Raw genomic sequence first — 17,373 nt, forward strand, 5'->3', positions numbered from 1 at the left:
GTTACATTTACACTTTTAGTTTCAGCCAATAATTTTTGCAAGGCAATTTGAATGTTGAGCTTAAAAAGTTCCACATTAAAATTAATCTGAAATCATGACTAAACAACTCCCCTGCAGAAAATTATTTTTTTAATTAATTAAAATTACATTAAAATTTAATATAATAAATTTACTTAAATGAAATTTTAAAAAAATTCTAATTATTATAACTGATGGTATAGTTATAGTTTTTATATTGATGCTACAAGGGACATTCAATAATTAACAAGACAAACTGATGTAGAGAAAAAACTGTTCATTCAATGATAATGAAACATTTTGAGGGTCAAGTTGGCAACCTTGGGAACACATTTAATCAGCCGTTCAATCATAATTAATCTAAACATAACCCTTTCGTTGATTTCAGAAAATTTCTACTTATACTTGAATCTTACTACTTATACTGTTATACTACTTATACTTGAAACATGTATGCTGGAAATTTACTCAAGAATATTAAAACAATTTGATGAAAAGTGATTAAACTACAGTAACTTGTATAAGTGGGTGGAACAGTTTAATTCGGGCATAACAACTATGACTGATCTCCATCGCTCTGGAAAACCAGTTGAAGTTTCAACTACCATGCTGCAAAATCACATAAATGATCTTATTTGCTAAGACAGGCAAATCAAAATTTCCCAAATTACTAATATGCATAATATTAGTGTTGGAACCACACATTCCATCATTCATTACATGCTGAATTATCACAAAACATCTTCGAGATGGTTTCCAAGACAGTTGACTCAAACCCATAAAGATAGCTGAATTTGCATTTGTTTTTAACTCAAAGAACGGTTGGAAGCAGAAGGTATGACTTTCTAGATTGTATAATAACCTGTGATGAAACATGGATACACCATTTTGGGCCCGAATCCAAACAGTACAGTCTTGAGTGAAAACATCTGGATTCACCCACAAAAAAAATTTCAAAACTCACACATCAGCCGGTAAAGTGATGTTGACAGTCTTCCGAAACTGCAAAGGCCTAATTTTTAATGACTATTTAGAAGAACAACGTACCATGAACAACATACTATTCTAACATGCTCCAACAGAAAGTGAGACCTGCGATAAGGTGAAAACATCAGGGCGCTCTCTCTTCCATGACAATGCGTGCCCCATGTCACTCAGAAAATGGGAGAAACACTTGAGAAATTGAGTTGGGAGGTGTTGCTACATCCTCCTTACATCCCAGACCTCACCCATCCGACTCACTCAAACACTTTTTACATGGCAAGAAGTTTTATGACAATGAAGCAGTCAAAAAAGTAAAAATCAGGATATTATTTACAATTTTTCTTTTTAACATCGACAATATAAATTATAAAAATTTAAGCCAGATAAAAAAAAAGGAATTTAAATGTTACTTTTAATAATACACTGAATAGTATAAAAGTTTTCCAGAAATTTGAAAAGTAAATCATATTATCGCTATGCTTAACTTAATCTATAAAATCACCTAGGAAATTCTTTTATCATTAATTAAATTTCCATTATTCAGTAATTTATTCTCACTAGTAACTTTCCTTAATTTTTTTATTTTTGCATTAAGTTGATATACAGTTCACATTTTTAAAATCAAATTTACTATCAAATATAAAATAATAATTTAACCTTGCCAAACTTGAGCAGCACTATGATTTCAGTATGAACCGAGTAATGCTACCAACTTGAATTATTACAATCAATAAGATTATTATTTATTATAAAACAAAATAATTGAGCTGTTATAAAATACAATTTTTTGTGATGCAAAAGAGTAAAACAAAATAAAAAAGAAATACTATATTTAACAGGAAGTCTAAGATTGATGAATCCAAGCAAACAAACTATGAAAACTTTCTACAAAGAAATACTTTACTCCTGACTTCATATACTAGAATTAGTTCCTACCAGCTTAACTAATAAGAAAATAGGTACAAGTAATCTTCAAAAAATTCTCCAACCAAAGATGTGATTTGTACATGTTAAGAAAACACCAAGGTATGGGGACCCATTTAGATTTTCATATGCATTATCGTACTTAAAAATAAATAGACCAACAAAATCATACAGCATAAATTTATCACCCTGCACAGCAGCATTGATTACCGCCAAATGCTACTGTAAAATAAAGAAAATAGGAAAGACCATCCCGATGTCCTAAACCAGTGATTCCCAAACTGTGTGCCACGACCTCTTCACAACAGCACCATGAAATATTGTAAAAGCTTCATAATTAATTGAGCCAAGACATTTATAATTATTAATTTAATGTTAATAAAGTAAAAAAAATAATGAAGATACATGAGTTTTATTTATTTTTATCTCTTACTTATGGAGTAGTCATACTTTTACTTAGGGTAGGGTGCCATGGAAAAATTTTAATTGAAAAAGGACACCGTGACTCAGAAAAGTTTGGGAACCACTTTAGTAAACAGTACCAGGTGGTTATCAGCCACCTTATCAACTGAAAATATTGATGTTATATTAAGTATGGGTATGACTGTTTAAAAACCAATTCATCAATTCTTAAATTTCAAATATTTTAACAAACATCTAAAAAGATTTAAGTTACATTAATCAGTAATAGAGAAAAATTTAGTGTAATGAACAAGTAGAAAACTATACAAAAATAATTACAGAAATAAAATCTATAACATACCTATGACACAACATGAACCTGTGTTGGGGAAGCAGTGATAAGTGGTAAGGCAGGTAATGGTTCCGAAGGAGGAACTGGTGCAGACTGAGACTGTAAATCAGATGCTTCAGTAGTGGCTTGTCTTATAGCTTCTTTATACTGTCCAGATTTTTTCTTTTTATTAAATCTTGACTGATTAAGGTAAACAAATAAATACTCAAATTAATTTTAGTGAAAAATAAACTGTACTACATCGGTGTAAATAATTCTTTCTAATTTTAAAAACAATATTAAAAAAAAATTATTTTAAATTCATAAGCATATTCAAACATTTTAATAAACAACTTTATAAATAATATAACAAACAAAAACAGGTACAAAATGAATAAATATATACAAAAATTCAGTGAATGTTAATTTTAGCAAACTGTGGAAGTTTAGAAAATTTGTAATCACTCAATTTGGTAAATAAAAATTTGAATTAAGAACAAATGAATATTATTTTCCCTTTTATATTATAGCACAGAATGAAATATGGTAATAACAAGTGGGAAAAGTTTGGTAAAAACGTTTTTTTTTTATTCACTAGATAATAAGACAATAGTCAAAAAGAAATTTCAGTTCTAAATAATACAACAATTTTGTTAAACATTCCAAGAAAAAGTATACTACAAAACAAAAAACTGTGGGTTATAAAATTTCTAATATTTTCTTGTTTCTTGGATTATAGCTCAATTTCCTATAAATCTGTACATTAAAATTGTAACTACAATGACTGATTTTTGTCACAATCAACCAATAAATCATTAGTGGTTACATAATTAACACAAAACTTCGTAAGGCAAAAATTAATATTTATAACAAAATCAACATAAAATTAAATTTTTGAATACATTAGCATTTTTCAAACAAACATCAAACCAACAAAATCATATAGTCTTAAAATTTGAAACAGTTTTACAGGAAGTAACCCTTCACTTATAAATAAAAGTAATTTAAAACTTATTTGACCTATAAAATTTTATTTGAGGTTATATTTACTGTTCAAATGACTTGTTACTGGTAGTACAATGATCAACTGTGAGAAACAAGATACTCCTACTCCTAACTTTAATAAGTAACAGCTCATTACAAGTTAATTCTCAGCTACAAGTTTTTATTACATTACAAATTTATTTTTAAAGCAAAAGAATAAAACCAATACTGAAGGACATCCATTGCAACAACTGAAAAAAAAATGATTTAGGTATAATATAAACTTTTTTCTTTTCTTTTTCCTGTTTAGCCTCCAGGAATTACCATTCAGGTATTACTTCAGAGGATGAATGTGGATGATATGTATGAATGTAAAGGTATAATATAATTAAACTGTAGGTACAGATATTTATTTTGTGAAGTTGAACATTTTTTAACTCTACGATTCATTATAAAATTCTGCAAGTACAAATCATTATAAAATTCTGCAAGTACAAAAAAAAAACATATAATCAAACTTCAATTAAAGTGTTGATGTTTAGAAAATTAGCGAATTAATACTATGCAGTCCATTAGTTCAAACCTTAATACCTTTTAGGAGTTGAATTTTATAAAATATCTTATTCTACTCATATTCTACTTATTATTTTTCATTTCCTCATATCAGTTATTTGGAAGATACTGTATGAGAATATAGTGGAGTGGTATTTTGATTTTTTAAGTACATAAAACTCATACTGGTTATAAAACAATAGCATAATAATACATTAATAACAAACCTTAAAAGTTTCTAAAAATGGGCTAAGTTGATCACAGGGCATTAATGAAGAAGTAGAAGAGCCATACCAAGCAACATGAGCCTGGGTTCCTCTACCTTCCTCTTTAACTGATATGCTTAATACCTGCAAAATCAAATACATAATCAAAAAACAGTATTTAATAAATATATTAAATAATAATTTAATACATGTAAAGGACAAAAATTTATATTCCATTATTACTGAAGGATACTAAGCAATTTATGTTATAAGTTGGGCACTGAACACTGCTTAATTACAAACTGTAAATTAATCCCAAACACTGAAACAGATCTTCACATATAAATCTTCAGTGACCTAACAAGAAATTGCTTGCTGTATCTCTTTCTTATAGGCAAAAATTATTCGGAAAAAGTCAGACATCAACAGTATCTCAGAAAAAACAACAGTTATATGAAGACACAATAACAAATTGATGAATGACACAAATATAACATAGAGTAGCTGAAAACACATGGGCAGACCAAATCTGAAGAATGGACACTAGGTGATTAAATTCCACCATGGAATGATGACAAGACAGTAATTGATATAAAAGGATAAAATTGTTAATATTTGGCAATAGTGGCTTGAATAATGCTTTCTATAGATTCTAAGGGATGCAAAACTGTTTCATGTTATTTGTGAGGTTTTTATCAAGCAATCACCAATAATGTTGATGAATTTTACAGTGAAAAAAAACGGCATAAGAATATTAAAAATAAGATTTTACAGAAAGATTATTTAGGTACATAAAACTGATATCACGATATTAATTTATAAATTATTACAATATCACAATATTTATCACTATAAAAAATGAAATCCTTTAAATATTACAAAAATAAAATTTATTTTTTTATCAATTTTATTATAATGAAAAAATTAGAACTTACAGCAGTACACACAACCCTTTTATCATTATAGAAATAGGTAATAAAATATTATTCATCTAACAAAAATTATTTGATTGAGGAAAAAATACTGTATTTACAAGATCTGGAAACTGGTAAAAATTTAATTGAAAATAAGGCAAGATTACAGTGAAAAGTTTGTGCTTACAGCCAGTAGTGAGACTAGAACGTCATCATTATGTCCCTCTCATAATTAAGTAGACAACTCTTACATTAGAAAATATAAATTTTTAATTTTCATATCATGTAGTAACAAATTTGAAGTAGAATGTAATAAAATGGAAAGGATATAGAAATAAAGTTTATTTTCACAACCACAAAGATAAAACTTGGATGGCTGCATAAGTTTAAATTACTCGCTAGAAAAGTATCATGATGTTTTACCCATTCAGATGCTACTTAATAATAGAGCAAAAATATTCCAATTCCTGTAATGTAAAATTTCCTACATTAATAATGATGTTAAGCACCATTTATTTAGCTTAAATTAGAAATATGAATGAAATTTTGCAACTTCTAATTTCTAATGAATAAAATAGACCAAAAATAGAAACATAAAAATCATTAAATATCTGTTTATGACAAAATACATTACAACAATTTAAAGAACAAACAATGAACAACATTACAATGAAACTTAAAGAATTCACAATTTCAGACTGACAACGCATTAAATTACAGATATTACAGCACATGTAAATGCAGCACCACAGTACCACGCGCTTAAGTGTACTCTGCAGAAGGTAAAGGTACTAGGACATTATAATCTTACAATTAAATAAGACAGATTTTATAGTAATCAAAAAATAAATGCAATATTTAACAAAATCCAACCAATTTATAAGACGACCCTTAAAAGAGCCAATTCACCAGACCTTAAAGTTTTGGGAAAGAAGATTGTTTTCCAACTAAAACTATGTGGTAGGCATGAAGTATGCAGTAATGCAAAACATTCTTCTATCTACTAAAATTCCTAAATTTGAATGTGAAACTTTGTGTTTTTGCTGTGACCTTAAATAACTAAATATCCAAATGCTATGTTTAGGTTTGCCTAAACACAAAAAAATTTATGTTGAAAGTAAAAGATCTCATTATTGTCATTAGAAATTTTATTAATGTTCTGGAACAAACTTTTGGAAGATTCACCATATATGGCCACAATATTTGACAACCATATCTGTATTAAAAGTTGACGACTACAGCAATTCTCACATACAACAATTACAAAGGGTAAATGTTCAATTCAAAAAATGTTTATCATTTATCTAAAAATGTCTTATATATGGCTGATAATACATTTCTTCTACAGTTTGTTATAAAGCTTTCAGTTATTTTCAAAAGAATTATTATTTTATCTGTAGTTTGTTCTTTTACTGCTGTCAGTTTGTCACCAATCCTACCATATATATAGCTACAGACACATTGCTAATTATTTAACATAAATCTATTATATTATGTACCCAAATATTTTGTTTCAGAATTTAGTAATTTTTAGTGAAGAAATTAATAATTTCTTCACTTACACCAAAATTTTTTAATTCTCTAATTGATCATAATAAATGTTTATGTAATATCTGTAAATTTTTATTTGATTATATTATAAAATATAATTTGTTACATATTCTGACATAAGATTATTTATAGTAAATTGTTCAGAATTAAATTATTTTATGGATAGAAAATACGTGAAGTAATGTTTGATTCACCTAGCAAAAATATAAAAAAACAAAAAAAGTATGGCATAATCGCTTAGAGAGCCCTAATGAAATTAGGAGTTGATATAAAAAATATTTAGTTGCATTTAGTGGAAATTTATAGAATCGTAAAAAAGCAAAATATCTGCCATTTCACTGAAAATTCCATCACTGTCATTGGAGGTTAATCACAGCGCATTAATACCCAACTTTTAATATGTAATCAGAAAGCTAAATTCATAACTAATACAACTTTGCTACTGCCTGTAATGAACTTGATACCCTATGTACACATGTAATAAGTAATAAACATATCCTGACCCAATCAGGATCTGTAATTCATATACAAATCAGCAAGTTATTTATTACCTCCTGTACAAATAAAGTAACTAATGTAAACATGAAGGAATTTTACATAATGTGATTTCTACAATTAACTATTATATTTTTAATGAAACCATAATGTATGAGCTGAATAATGTCTTCATTAAGCAGACAAAATATTAGTTCTACATTCAAGTAACTTTCACTAAAATGGCACTATTGCAGTCAAAATGAAAAAGATATATGTTAAAATTTTTATCTTTTAACACTATTAAAATTCAATTATCATACAACTCATTTTCCAAATCATTTAAAATCATCTATTCCTTTGTATCGGCATTTCATTTAGTATGAGAGACACATTTTCACATTTCTTAAACATTGAGGCTTCCTAGAATTGTTAATAATCTAAAAATTTTACTATTTCATTTTTTATCAATTTATTAATGCATTTCACGGTTATCACTTTAAAGAATTAATTAAAAATTTATTAATTAATAAGTAGCATAAAAATGAAAATTCTCTCAAAAACAGGAATCAAAGTAAAACAAGTTTGACATTTACAGTGTACAAATCCAGGTATAACATCTCCCCTTGGTACACTTCAAAGAAATTGCACCAAAATCTTCAATTTTGAAGTTATTACCTACAAAAACATTTTTCCTCATAAAAACACAAACTTTAATAGCCAATCTGTAGTCAAACACAATCTTAATAAAATCAGAGCTTTATTACATTTGATAACAAAATATGGCTTTTATGAATATTATAATTATAATGTTATAATTACACAACCATTTTTTTTTTTTTTTAAATGAATACTTTATCAACTAATATTACAATAATTATTATTACTGATTAACATATTGTGTTGTATCTTGTTCAAGCAAAAGTTATCAAAAATATTGAGAATTCTAAATATCCATAAGTGAAGTTTATTTAAAAACAGACTTTACTTAAATTTTACATCTTATATTCTTCATGTCATAAAATATGCTTTTGAAATATATAAAATATATATCACAATACAATTTCTACTTAATATAAATTAACACTAGGTCAGGTACAATTTCATAACATCTCTTACCTTTCCTGGCCACCAAGGAAATCCATGAATTTTGCCCCAAACAATATCGCCAACAGCTAAAAGACGCCCTTCACTGGTATGTATCGAAGTGACTTTAGAGTCCATATTGAGAGGATCTAAAGGTGTTGGAGATGGCGGAAAATCTGGAAGAGCTTCTTCAGAACTGTGGCTGGTTGCAGGACTGGAACCAGATTCCTCCCTTCTAGCATATGCTGTTGCATTTAATCTCCTTAAACTTATTGAAAGTTTTTGTTTTAAGCACTGTTCTTTTATATCAACATCATCTTTAGCACGTTCTTCTTTATGTTTTTTTTTATGCTTCACTTTATGGCGATGCCTTCGATAATGAAGAGCTTCATAAACTGGAGAAGCACCCGGAGTAGAAGGACCGCTCATTTTTCTTCTGGCTTCTTTCTTAGCTTTTTTTAAAGCACGTTTTGCTGCTTTAACCGATGCAGCTTTCTGTTTATCTTCAGCTTCACTTTCACTACAGTTCTTTAATTTTGAAGGAATTTTTAGCACTTCACCTTCCCCTTGGCTCCCAAAAGATATCTTTATCACTGGTGTGGTTCGTGCTCGCTTTTCTTCAAAAACACTTTCATCCCACAAATCTTCCATAGACCCCACACTACGTTTTTTTCTTAAAACCATTTTACCCTCACTATCTTCTTCAACATGCACACCGTCACTAATGTTTGATGTAGGTGAATTATTGGAATGTATCCAGTAATTCAAATCTAAAGGTGATTTATTAACAACTGAAACCGGAACTTTACCATTAATCGCATTATTAATTTCATTAGGTCTTAATCGGGATATTTTTGGAATTAATGAAGGACCATGTTCTGAAGGACGGTTATCACGAGAGTCAAGATTACTACACTGATTTTCAGAAAACGGTGGAGTCTTTTTACGTCCTGATGAATGATCTACATTTTCAGAATTTTCGTTACATATACTACGACATTTTGAACACAAAACTTGACGCGGTCTTAATCTAACTGTCATACGAGCCCCTTTAAAACGAGCAGGGGGTTTAATGGCACGCCTTACATGGAAATGATTGAGCAAACCCCCTTTACCACTACCTACTTGATTCTTTTCTTGGAAATAAGTGAACCTCTGACTGACACTGTATAATTTATCATCATCATTATTATCAGTCTTTGGACTAACCATTTGGTTTAAAAAATTTGGAGGTCCAATAATTCCACATGGCAGCTGACTGTAACAAATACAAATAAGAAAATATTAATAAAAAAAGTAAAACAAATTTCTGATAAAAAAATTATATGTATGACTAAACATCTAAAAGAATATCAAAACATTTCAAAAACAGAAACTACTGACAAAAAAAAATTCCTTTTTAAAAGCCTTTTTAATCAATAGCAACAATTTAAAATATAAACTATTTTTATCACCACTTTATACTAAGTAATTTTAAAAACTGAAAATAATTTCCCTTCCATTTTGTCACTATCACTGGCTCATGTACACTTAATCCCAAATGTATCATTTTTAGAAGCACTCAAGCTAGTTTAGCTTAAGAGCATTCAATATTTTAAATTCATTTTTTACCAGCACTCTTGTCACTTATACAACCTGATCTTGCATAGTTTTATAAATGTGCATTCCTTTCACTTGTACACTTATGAGCTTAGTCCCACCTTTCTGTTCACCATTTACAGATTATTTCTTTACTTTTTACTATGCTGTGTTTTTACAGGTATAATCCTTGACTGTTGCTTTTCTATTGACAGTAGTTTTATAGTTACTTCCAGGAATTTTAGCATAAATGATAAAAAAAATGAAATAATTTAACAGAATTCAAACATGATATTAAGAAAAAAAATCAATTTTTCATATTTTTTAATTTTTATATTTTAATTTTGTTTTATCAGTTAATATTTATTTTGTTTTATCATGAGGAATATTTACAAATACTAATGATAAAGTTTAGTATAATATTTTTATATAGAGTATTTTCTTTTCTGTTTAACCTCCAGGAATCACCATCAAGTATTACTTCAGAGGATGAATGAGGATGATATGAATGAATGTAAGTGAAGTACAGTCTCAGGTCAACCAATTCCGAGATGTGTGGTTAATTTAAACTCAACCACAAAAGAACACCAGTATCCACAATCTAGTATTCTAGAGTATATGTTCTAATTACTTTAAAAATACTCAAAACAGCACAACACAAAACTACATAATACGTTAAAATCGCTAATATGCTGTTCATCTTCACAAAGATGAACAGCGTATTAATAATGATAATAATGATGTTCATCATTATTAGTTAATGATGAACATCATTAACTAATGATCTTAATCATTACAGGAGGAATATATGATGCATTATCTATTTCCAGGAAATTTAACTATCTTTTCAAAAAATCAATATATACAACTAAATGCCAGAAATAGCATATTTATATTAAGTATGCCTAATTATAGGATCCTGTATTACTAAACAAAAAAAATAATATGCCATATAGTCAAATTGTGTACAGCAAGGCAAAGAATGGATTAAGATAACATACATTTCCTTCAATCAGGCCATTGTAAATAAATCTATGGTAAACTTTTTTAAATTTATTTTCTTATTTAAAAATGATAAAAAAAAGAATAAATGCTTTTGGTCTCTGCAGCAGAAAGGTTTCCAATTTGTTAAGCGGCATTATATCATGTAAAGTGACTGAGACTTAATTTTTTTTTTGTTTTATTGAGAACCTTCACCTCTTATAACCTAAAATAATTTTGCAAACTAGAATTTCAATGAACAGAATCACAGAAACTGAGAGGGGTGTGAGGTAAGAATGTAACTGTATGTAGTAATGGCTGTAGCTATAAACTAGTTCCTGTACACCATCAAAGTAAAAAAGTAAAGGGTACAGTTAATTGTATACTGCTAGCATCTATCAGCAGCTTGTGCTGTTAACAGCCAAATCTACATAAAAAAAAATTAACTCTCTTAACCCTGGCATCTCCACACAACCTCAACAAACAGACTGTGCTAATGGAAGATATTCTACAAAACTTCTCACACCCATGTGCTGAGGAACTGTAAAGACAGCATTGAACAACATCTTTATACCATCTGACATATCAACATCTTTATACCATCTGACATATAACTGACAAAACTTTCTACATAAAATAAATGTTTTTACCTTTCTAAAGCAGTTAAAAAATTGAAAAATACATAGAAACCTTTGAGAGGAATAAAAAATGCATGATCTAAGAGTTGGCTAACACAAATATCCACGATATGAAGCAGAAAAAAGTGAATATTTACAACCTTCTCTACGCACACACCTGAAATAAAAACCCTGTTTCTAAACCCATGGGCTTAATCTTAATGGATTCAAATGTTTTTATCAAAATGGTTGGGCCGAAATCCATCAACAAGAGACACATTCACATAGAAGAAAGCAAGATAGATTGTTTCATACAGAAGAAATGTTTTTTATAAAGATCAAGCAAATATCTACATATTCAAAATGTAAAGCATTAAGAATCTGATTCTGCTAAAACTCACATCATCCATGAGGAAATTTAAACTCCAAGACATTTTCAGAAATCAAAAACCTACTCACAAATAGGTAGTCATCTGAGTCATTCAATGTAAAAATTCTTCACACTTTCCTAACAGTGAGGAGAAATAAGTAAGCAAAGTCTTATACAGCAACAAATTTATTTGGACTCTGAAATTTCATTTTAAAAGCCATCAAATATTTATAAAACTCACAAGATTATAACAGCTATCACAGTAAACAGAAAGTTTTTCTCTTAAAAGAAAAAAAAAATACTCTACAGAATTGTAGAGTATTTCTTTGTAGAGTAGTTATTGTAGTATTTCTTTGTATTTATTTGTAGAGAATTGTAGAGTAGGTATAGTACTTTCTACCTACTGTCATTTCTTTTTCTAGTGTCAGAGTTCATTCAACTAGAAGAAGGGAAATTTTTACCATGTATTAGTCAACAAGACGAGGTGCATATTTGGAGAGTTTACTACTGCTGTGTAAAGTCATGTTTCAGTGATACTAGTAAAGTAATTGTGTCTTCTATCATAACATTAGATTGCTGTTTTAAACATTATTGTCTGTATGTATGAATGCAGATGCATATCAAGTTAAGAGTTACATAACATTACATTATTTATAGGGCTTTATTTATATTAATTTCATATTAATGAATTAACTGATGTCATTTTAATTTCAATGTTTAATAACATTGAAAACATCAAGAAAAACATCAGTTTTTCTTGTGCTTAACTGTGACTATTTTTGTACAAATAATAAATTTCAGCTTTTGCCTTGATATTTTATAGTAACAACAATTGTTTTCTTGGTCAATGTACTTTAAAACACAAGCAAGATGAAAAAAAGTACTTGTACTAAAAAAAAAAGCATATATAAGTCAATAAAGTATCAATCTCTTACATCAACTGTTCTGGAATAAACAGACGCACAAGTAATAATTATGGATTAAAAGTTTAAAATAGTCGAGTAGTTATAAGCATTATGTAATTTGTAGACATTTTATTACTAATACAAAAAAATATTCTCTCTTCTTTGCATTAGAAATTGCAACAATTGTTACTTAAAAGTAGTCGAATTAAGATGTCAAGTGAATGTGAAAGACCTCTTCACAGTGAAGCACATCATCTCGTGTAACATTAAATTCATAGGCAAAGAAAAAATGGATTATTGGTGCCTACTGTCAAAGTGACAAAACATGCTTTTAGAACACTAAACTTCAGGCTAATCCTACAGTAACTGACATCAGGAAAATCGGATACGAAGCAGAGGCTAGTGATTCTCAACACCAAAAAAAAAGAAATATACTCCTCATAATAAATATGAAATACAGGATTTCAATAAGTGTGTTATTACAAAAAAATTTCTTAAATATTTCAAATTCTACAAGGGATATCTCTAAAGTAAAGACACCGTCTTTACTTTATAAAGTAAAGACAGCGTCTTTACTTATAAAGTAAAGACAGCGTCTTTACTTTAGAGAAATGAAAGTAAAGAACGTCACAAAAAAATCCAAATGGGATCTGCTTTGGAATTTCGACTACACAGAAAAAGGTGATGAGTTCCTTAATTCAATTGTTACCAGTGATGAAACATGGATTTCATATAACACACCAGAGAGAAAACAGTAATCAAGTGAATGGCGTCATCCTCAATCTCCAATCAGACCAACAAAGGTCAACCATAGTCATTTGGACGCAAACTGATGTCCACATTCTTTTGGCATCGGTTTGGCACACTGCTGATTGATTTCATACCATGTAGAACGACTATAAATGCAGAAACCTACTGTGAAACTCTACATAAGTTATAGCACGCCATTCAAAATCGGTGATGTGGGCAGCTGACTGATGGCATCATCCTGCTGCACAATAATGCACATCTACATGTTGCCGGTCTGACACATGATTTCCTGAGAACATTTGGTTGGAAAATTTACCATCACCCACCATATAGTCCACACTTGGCTTCTTCTGATTACCATTTGTTTGGGATATTGAAAGAATCATTGAGCGGTATGCAATTTACAGGAGACGAACTTAAAAATGCTATTAATCAGTGGCTAAATGATTCATTGATGGTGGTTTTTTAATTACTATTCCAAGAATAAAAAAGAAGATTATCATAAAGAGATGAATAATGAAAAGTACTGAAAAGCAAGTTATCCCAGGGCTACCGACAAAATGTATTTTACTCATAAATAATGCACCTTATAATAATAAACAAAAAAATAAACCTCTGTCAACCAATTCATTGGTAAAGGAAATTCAAGAATGGCTCCAAAAAAATAAAATTAACTATGACCTAGATCTAACAAAACAAGAACTATTAGAAATTGTCAAATTACACCACCCAGAACCACATATGAATTTAGATGAAATACTAAATAACAAAAAAATTACAGAGCTTAGATTACCACCTTACCACCCAGATATTAACCCAACTGAATTTATTTGGAATCTAGTTAAAAAAAATTTGAGACCGCAATGTTCCATATGTCATTAACAAAACTGAGAGCACTTACATGAGATGCAATTTCATCAATTTCTGTAAAAGACAAGAAAAAATTAGAGTTGGAAGTTCAGGAGATAATGGATTCTTACTGTAAAACAGATGCGTTAATGGAAAATGCCATTGAACACATAATTATAAATATACGGATGGACGATGATGAGAGATCAGGTAGTGAAGAATTAATTTTGGTGGAAGTGCAACTGAATCAAGCTCAGAAATCTCGAGAGTTTTTAGCCTATCACAGAAGATATAGTTCTACAGAAACTGCACACAAAACTGATTAAGAACTGTAGTAAGTAGTATTGATCATTTAACTATCTAGTAAATAAACAAAAAAATATTGTTTTATTTTTTATTCCGCAGTTATATCCAACTTGTTGAAATTCTGTAGGCCTATATGTTGAAATTATTACTATCAGCTTTGAATATAATGCTGTGAACTGTGGTACAGTTTTAATGAAAACATTTACTTAAATTATTGTAATTAATTGCAGGTTAAATTTATTTCATTTATGAATACAATTATGTAAATTAATATTTTTAATTGTTATTACTGTAATCAGAAAGAATTGTAGGTTCCAAAAAATACAGTAACCTACTTTAAATGGACAACATTTCTTGTTTAGAATGGATTGACAAGCATGTCAATCTGTTCATTAGGAGTAAGTCCAGACTATACTTGTCCTATATCTCAATCTTTGTCTATAGCCAAGCAAAACAACAGTGCTGCACAGTCCTCCATGAATATGAAATTTTCCTTGTCGACTTGCTTATCAATCTGATAATTTTTATATACTGAACAACTTTTACTAATTAGTTTAACTAATTTAGTTGACAATCTTAACTAATAATTTTATTTTATTACTCTGACAGCATCTTTTTGCTTTACATTAAATAAAATGTATATATTCAATTAAATCAATCACTTTTTATTAGGCAAAGAAATGTTTTCTATGAGAAAAGTGTACTACAGGTTACTATAACCTGAATACAATAATTTATAAAATAAAAAATTTACAAATAGAATTCATAAGTAGATAATAACTAATCCATTCAAAAATAAACACCATATCAAAATAACTGTCAGTAAAATATTCTGTAGGACGAAAAAGATTAAGCATGTTCATTTCATTTCATCTAGGCAGCATATTAAACTACAATAAGTGTATCACTGCAAGTCACTTTTCTATAGAAATGCAGAAAAAATTTATACTGTCTGTATTATATTTAGCCTATTACTAATTTCAACATCAGTAAAATAATTATTGATCACACTTCCAATAGAAGATGAAAAACCATGATAAAAACAAAATTTGGACTTGACTGTTCCTCAAAAGGTATCATTTTCACATTAATGATGACTGAGGATGCCAAGAAGGGCAGAAGAAATTTTATTGCAAGCTTACAACCATACAGGCAAAAACAAAATATAAAATAACCACTATCAACTGTAATATATAAAAATTTGTTAGAATAACTGAATTGATGAAAAAAAGGTTTCTTTTCCCAGAGTTAATTATTTAGCTGGATAATTAATTAATAAATAATTAATTATAAATACCTTAATGTAAATACTTCATATACTGAACAGGTTTTAAACATTTTCATCTATTTCAGAGGTTGATAACAATAATAAGACCTATATTTTAAAAGTATCTAAATCAGTTTCAAAATATTGGTCTTCAAATAAACATGTACATTGCAATGTATAGCAGTATGTAACAACATAATAGTATTTTTCTAATGACAGCAAATATTTCTTGTTTTCAAAAACCAAATATTATTAGACATGAGTAACAAAAGAGTATAAATATTTATTTTTTACTTGGATAATGTGTGTTAGATTATTAAATCACAAAACCCAACTCTAAAAACACCTTTCTAAAGAGAAAATAAAGTTAATATTTCAGAAAATACTCATACAATTTGTTAAACTGGATTAATGGCTTTAAACAAACATTACAATTTTAAAATAAAGATTTTCAAACAGCTCTATTTAGAAAAATATTAAAAACACACAGAAGGTGACTTGAAAGTGGAAAATCATAAAGGTTATAGATCCCTTTCTTTTAGTGAACAGTAATTCTTTATCCCACAATAAACGAAAATAAAGCCAAGGCCTGGCTTTATAACTACGTAAATAATCACTGCAAATGCACATAACATTTTTACACAACTTGTCATGTTTTATCTGTATTTTATCATGTTCAAAACACTTGATAAAATTTGTCTCATAAATTTATAGCAGTTATAATAATGAAAAAAAACAATTTTTTGTGAATTTTACCAATTTTTTTTAAGAATGCCTTTTCAATATAAAAAATTGTTGTAATAGAAGACAATCTCACACATTTCTTGAGCATATCAGCAAAATTTTAGCCTTCTAAAGATGGGGTTCAACAATTCTAAGTTTAAAAAACAACTGTTATTCCATTCTTACTGTGATAAATAAAATTTTTCCATATGATTATGATTTCGTATGAGTATGATTTCCGTATGAAACTCAGACAATATGTATAAAATGATGGTCATCTTCCTGGAGTGATATTCAAAAAGTGAAATTTTTTTTGATTGTATATTAATTTTCTTTTATGCCCTCAACATTTGTTGCAATAAAAAAATATATTTTTGTATGTTTTTTTTTAATACCTATAAAAAGTAAACTGACTGTCACTCTGTATATCAAAAATGTATCCTTCATTAACAACTCTAATTTCTAAATAAATATCATCAAGCTTAATGTATATGAATAAATTCAATAAAGAACAAACTAAAAGAGCGATAGATACATTTTTAAATCTAGTCTATATTTCTAAAACTAGAATTTATCTTTTATTGTACGGGCTATAGAAAGT

The 17,373-nt window shown here is 28.4% G+C and overlaps 1 protein-coding gene across 2 annotated transcripts in view; it reads right to left on the bottom strand.

Moving 5' to 3' along the window:
* LOC142325361 (uncharacterized) overlaps positions 1–17,373 on the bottom strand; it is a 33,508-nt gene that overhangs the window by 9,158 nt on the left and 6,977 nt on the right. For both annotated transcript variants that reach the window (XR_012756517.1, XM_075367037.1), the window contains exons 2-4: positions 8,460–9,684; positions 4,423–4,545; positions 2,690–2,860 (exon numbers count right to left, since the gene is read on the bottom strand). Coding sequence is in view for 1 of the 2 variants with exons in the window: in XM_075367037.1 (XP_075223152.1) it covers positions 2,690–2,860; positions 4,423–4,545; positions 8,460–9,684 (1,519 nt within the window). In the remaining variant the exon portion in view is untranslated. The remainder of the gene's footprint in view (positions 1–2,689; positions 2,861–4,422; positions 4,546–8,459; positions 9,685–17,373) is intronic.

Source organism: Lycorma delicatula, chromosome 5, assembly GCF_047948215.1.
Source record: "Lycorma delicatula isolate Av1 chromosome 5, ASM4794821v1, whole genome shotgun sequence".
Taxonomy (NCBI): Eukaryota; Metazoa; Arthropoda; class Insecta; order Hemiptera; family Fulgoridae; genus Lycorma; species Lycorma delicatula.